The 4,332-nt window shown below is 37.2% G+C and overlaps 1 protein-coding gene across 1 annotated transcript; it reads right to left on the reverse strand.

Moving 5' to 3' along the window:
- Positions 1 to 752: 752 nt before the first annotated feature.
- LOC373350 (late histone H1-gamma) lies at positions 753 to 1,406 on the reverse strand. The gene is given in 1 exon segment (NM_214555.1): positions 753 to 1,406. A coding segment is annotated over 1 exon segment (654 nt).
- Positions 1,407 to 4,332: the final 2,926 nt, after the last annotated feature.

Here is a 4,332-nt window from a genome sequence, read left to right on the forward strand (position 1 = left end):
GCCATATGATTCACCTTGGATTTAACGTGTACCTTTCTCCCGCTTTATGTCATACCAATCGATACGACCCATCTTTACAACCGTACCCCAACCCGGTTCTACTCCAGTGCCCCCTAGCTTTATTTCCCCCACGCCCGCCTTTTTGATTCATAGACCTTGTTTACTACCTTTATTTTCATCTTTTGTTTACCGACTTGTTTGGCGGGTCATTCAATTTAGCTACCCCCTATAGTAGAGCAATTCGCACTGATCTGTGACCCTATTTTCTGTCAGATTATTTTGCGCAAATTAAAATTCTTTGGACAGGTAGTGAAAAATGTAAATTTCGCACTGATCTGTGACCCTATTATCTGTCAGACATAATTATTTTGCGCAAATTAAATTCTTTGGACAATGAACAGGTAGTAAAAATTGTAAACTTCGCACTGATCTGTGACACTTATTTTCTGTCAGGCATAATTTGCTCAAATTAAATTCTTTGGACAGGTAGTGAAAAATGAAAACTTCAGGAAAACAAGTATTTGTATATTAATCGTTTTAACCAGTATCCAAATAACAGTCAGGACTGACGATAAAAACGAATACAACAATACAAGACATAATCTAGATCAGTAAAGACAAGAATATAGAAGAAGAAAAAGAAATTGTACGAGTCAAAACCTCTGAATTCTTTCTTGAAGTTTGGGTGGCTCTGATAAGAGCCGTTGGGGTTAGAGCTGTGGTAGGCTCAAATACCAAGTAGCGAAAGAAATTTACTTCTTGGCTGGCTTGGCTGCCTTCTTTGCTGGCTTGGCGGCCTTCTTTGCGGGCTTGGCTGCCTTCTTTGCTGGCTTGGCGGCGGCCTTCTTTGCTGGCTTGGCTACCTTCTTGGCGGGCTTCTTGGCCTTCTTGGCTGCAGGCTTCTTGGCAGCTGGCTTCTTGGCAGCAGGCTTCTTGGCCTTCTTGGCGGCGGGCTTCTTGACCTTCTTGGTCTTCTTGGTAGCCTTCTTTGCTGCCTTCTTGGCGGCGACCTTCTCCTTCCTGGCCTTGGTCTTCAGAGCCTTCTTCTCCCTCTGCTCCTTCTTCTTGGCGGCGAGCTTAGCCTTCTTTGCGGCAATGCGGGCCTTCTGGGCATCGGATTTGCCTTCCTTCTTCTTTCCGAGCTTGAAAGAACCGCTGGCTCCCTTTCCTTTGGTCTGGACGAGGGCACCGCTGGCGACTCCCTTGACGAGTGCACGCCTGATGAAAGGACCCTGCTTGGTCATGTCAACGGTGTAGTTGGCAGCGATGTACTTCTTGATGGCCTGGGTGGATGAACCACCTCTCTCCTTCAGGGCGGTGACGGCAGCGACCACCATCTGGGAGGAAGGTGGGTGTGCTGGTGCAACACGGGCCTTCTTGGCGACCTTAGGCTTAGCGGCAGACATGATGTAGTTTGGTTGGTCTATTACAGAGTTCAACAAAAATCGTAATGTTTGATTTCCGCGGCTTCACGGTTATACATAACGTTCTTGCGGACGTGGGGGAAAACGGTACGGTGAGGTCGCCCGTAGGACGTGTACAGCCCGCTTGTTTTGTGCACGTAGCGTGTATTTTGGCAATCGTGTTTTTAAATGTGTTAGTAAGGTGTTGGAAAATATTGTTTTTCTCTTTTGTTGGCTAAAGCAGAACTAGTGAAAATACCCTCAAATCAAAGAGGAGCTTTCAATCTTCCATTTGGCACCTTAAAAGTCATACATAATTATTTCATCATAGAGAAATTTACCACGAAACTTACACTTTGACAAATGCACTTTAAAATCCGAAAATAAACGCCAATATCTTATATTAAAAAACGTTTTTCCGAAAATTTAGATATACGAATATATAGAAAAAATATCCATCTTCAGTTTCATATAGCTATTTAGTTGTTTTGAAAACTTTTTATTACTATGCGATTCGATGAAAAAATAGCTTACAACACAGAGCCTTCGCAAGATTCGCCGCCTCTTGACCGTAGCGTTACGCCTCTTTGCCGAATTTGCCATGAAAATTATCGTACAAATATCTATTTTTCAAACAAAATATCACTTTTCAAGAAAAATCATGACATTCACTTGAAAGAAAATGTTGTGATTAATAGATTGACATAGCAAAAAATGATTTTTTATTTAACTGACTTAAGTTATCAGAGAAAAAGTAAATAAGTAATAGCAAAGGTAGGCTGATGGCATAGGGTGACGTGTTTATTTTCGGCAGCCACCTTCCCTCGAAACCTATTCCGATTTTAGAGCAAACATAATATCTATAGAATTGCTAGATTTTTATTTTTATTTTTATTTAGATTTTGTCATGTGTTTTCATTCACTTAGTTTCATTTAATTTCAGATTTCTGGTCTCAACGTTCAGTCATAATGAATAATTACTTGATATTTTGTGTTGTTTCTCCGTGGAAAAGTACTAGAACCTCATAGTTGAGCGTAGCGTCTGTCGTCGCTCAACAATTCAGTCAATGACGATGTGATTTATAGTCAATGACACATATAAATAATTATAAACAAATCAATTTGTAATTGAGCTAAAGGTCCCATACCCTTATCTTATTTAAATTTGCATCAATATCATGTATCTTCATCATTTGTAAAATAATTATTACGACTTTGGACAATGAAATTGAACTCGTTTAGGCATATTGGCAAGTCACTAAAAAGCCCGCAAACAAATTTAGACATAGTGTATTCATGTATGGTCGAAGCTATTATGAGTATCGATTGAGAGCATCAACCCTTCAATAGCCCTTATAGATTTGATAATTGCAAATGAAAGTGAATAAATTATTTTCAACATAATCACAGCACATTAAGAAAAAGAAGAAAAAAAGAAAAAATGATCCGGCCTAAAGTTTAAAAAAAAATAAGTTTAACTTCTTTTACCTACTTAATAGTGAATTTTATGAGAAAATGTGAATGGTATCTGCGTGCATCAAAGCTGACCTAACATTTTTCATCCGAATTTCAGGCCCGTAGAATTGTGATACAAAGCCAGTAAAGTAAGGATAAGTTTATATGAAATCATATTGGCAGATCACCATGAATATTATGCAATTTAAACGCTATAAATAGTATCATGTCTCAGCTTATCATGATAAGTTCCCCCATCTGCCCATCATATTCGAATGTACGGTCAGAATGAGGATCATGAACGTTTCATGGATTTGTGAAAAATGGAAGATGTATCTCTACTGACAGAGAAATTTTATTTAATTATTGATTTCAATAAAATTATTATATCATAACAAAGAATATTATTATATGGGTTTTTCTCATTTAGGCTCACTGACAAAGTTGAGCGTGTTTATGTTATTGATAGGGAGGTCTTTATCCTAGAATTTAATTGCACACAACGTGTATTGCTGGGTAAGGATTTTTAACTTTTTGTCCAAGAAAAGAAGTTTGTAAATCCCGGCACCACTAAATCTTTTCCACAAAGCGATGGAATTGCCTAGTGAAAAGCCTTTAAAGCTTATTTATATAATCATCATTATAACTTATTTTGCGAAATTCTCATTATAAATTCACTATCAAGATATTACTTTATCAACCCAATATAGGTGATCACGAGTGTTTCTTGTGTTGATCAACAATAAATGAATGGCCCATACCACATGATAGTATAAATTCTTAAACCATCATAACTATCATTGTTTCACTTGTTATATAGTAATTTAATATATTTTCATCCCTGTATTACATTAAGAGACATGCAATAGTACGTTAATTTTTGTCATACCTGGTTATTGTAATCTTTACTTTTGCACTCAATCTAACTTACACTATAATTTTGAAATTTGTTATCCAATGTTATAAAAAACAATAAGAATAATCCTTTTTGTTTGGATTTTAATCAATAAAATTTGAATTGAATTAAATTATATACTGTATTTTGAGCTAAATAGACATTTTTGTTAACTTGAAGTGCCCTATCTCTCTATATAGCCACGCTCCGTCTCGTCAAGTAGTTGAGGGGCGTTTGCAGTTATAATCAGTTTGCTTTGAAGTATATACCCCGTCTCTCTCTCCCTCTCTCTGTTTTCCTTCTTCTTCTCCTACTTCTTCTTCTTCTCCTTCTTCTTTTTCTTCTTGTGTATAAACCACCCGTGAATTTCTTTTTACAATCCCTCCTTTTCTCCGTATTCTATCTGCCAGTCCCTATTGAAATGTATTGAAACGTATCCGAGTCAGCTTTAATTATTTATGCAGTTAGTCGAATCGAACAAATGAAACTAAACGAAATTCCAACCTCAAATGGTGTTTAATTCTTTTTTCTCCCCCTCCTCCTTCTTCTCTTCTTCTTCTTCTTCTTCTTCTTCTTCTT

The sequence above is a fragment of the Strongylocentrotus purpuratus genome, unplaced genomic scaffold, assembly GCF_000002235.5.
Source record: "Strongylocentrotus purpuratus isolate Spur 01 unplaced genomic scaffold, Spur_5.0 spur5_scaffold_9, whole genome shotgun sequence".
NCBI classification, from domain to species: Eukaryota; Metazoa; Echinodermata; class Echinoidea; order Camarodonta; family Strongylocentrotidae; genus Strongylocentrotus; species Strongylocentrotus purpuratus.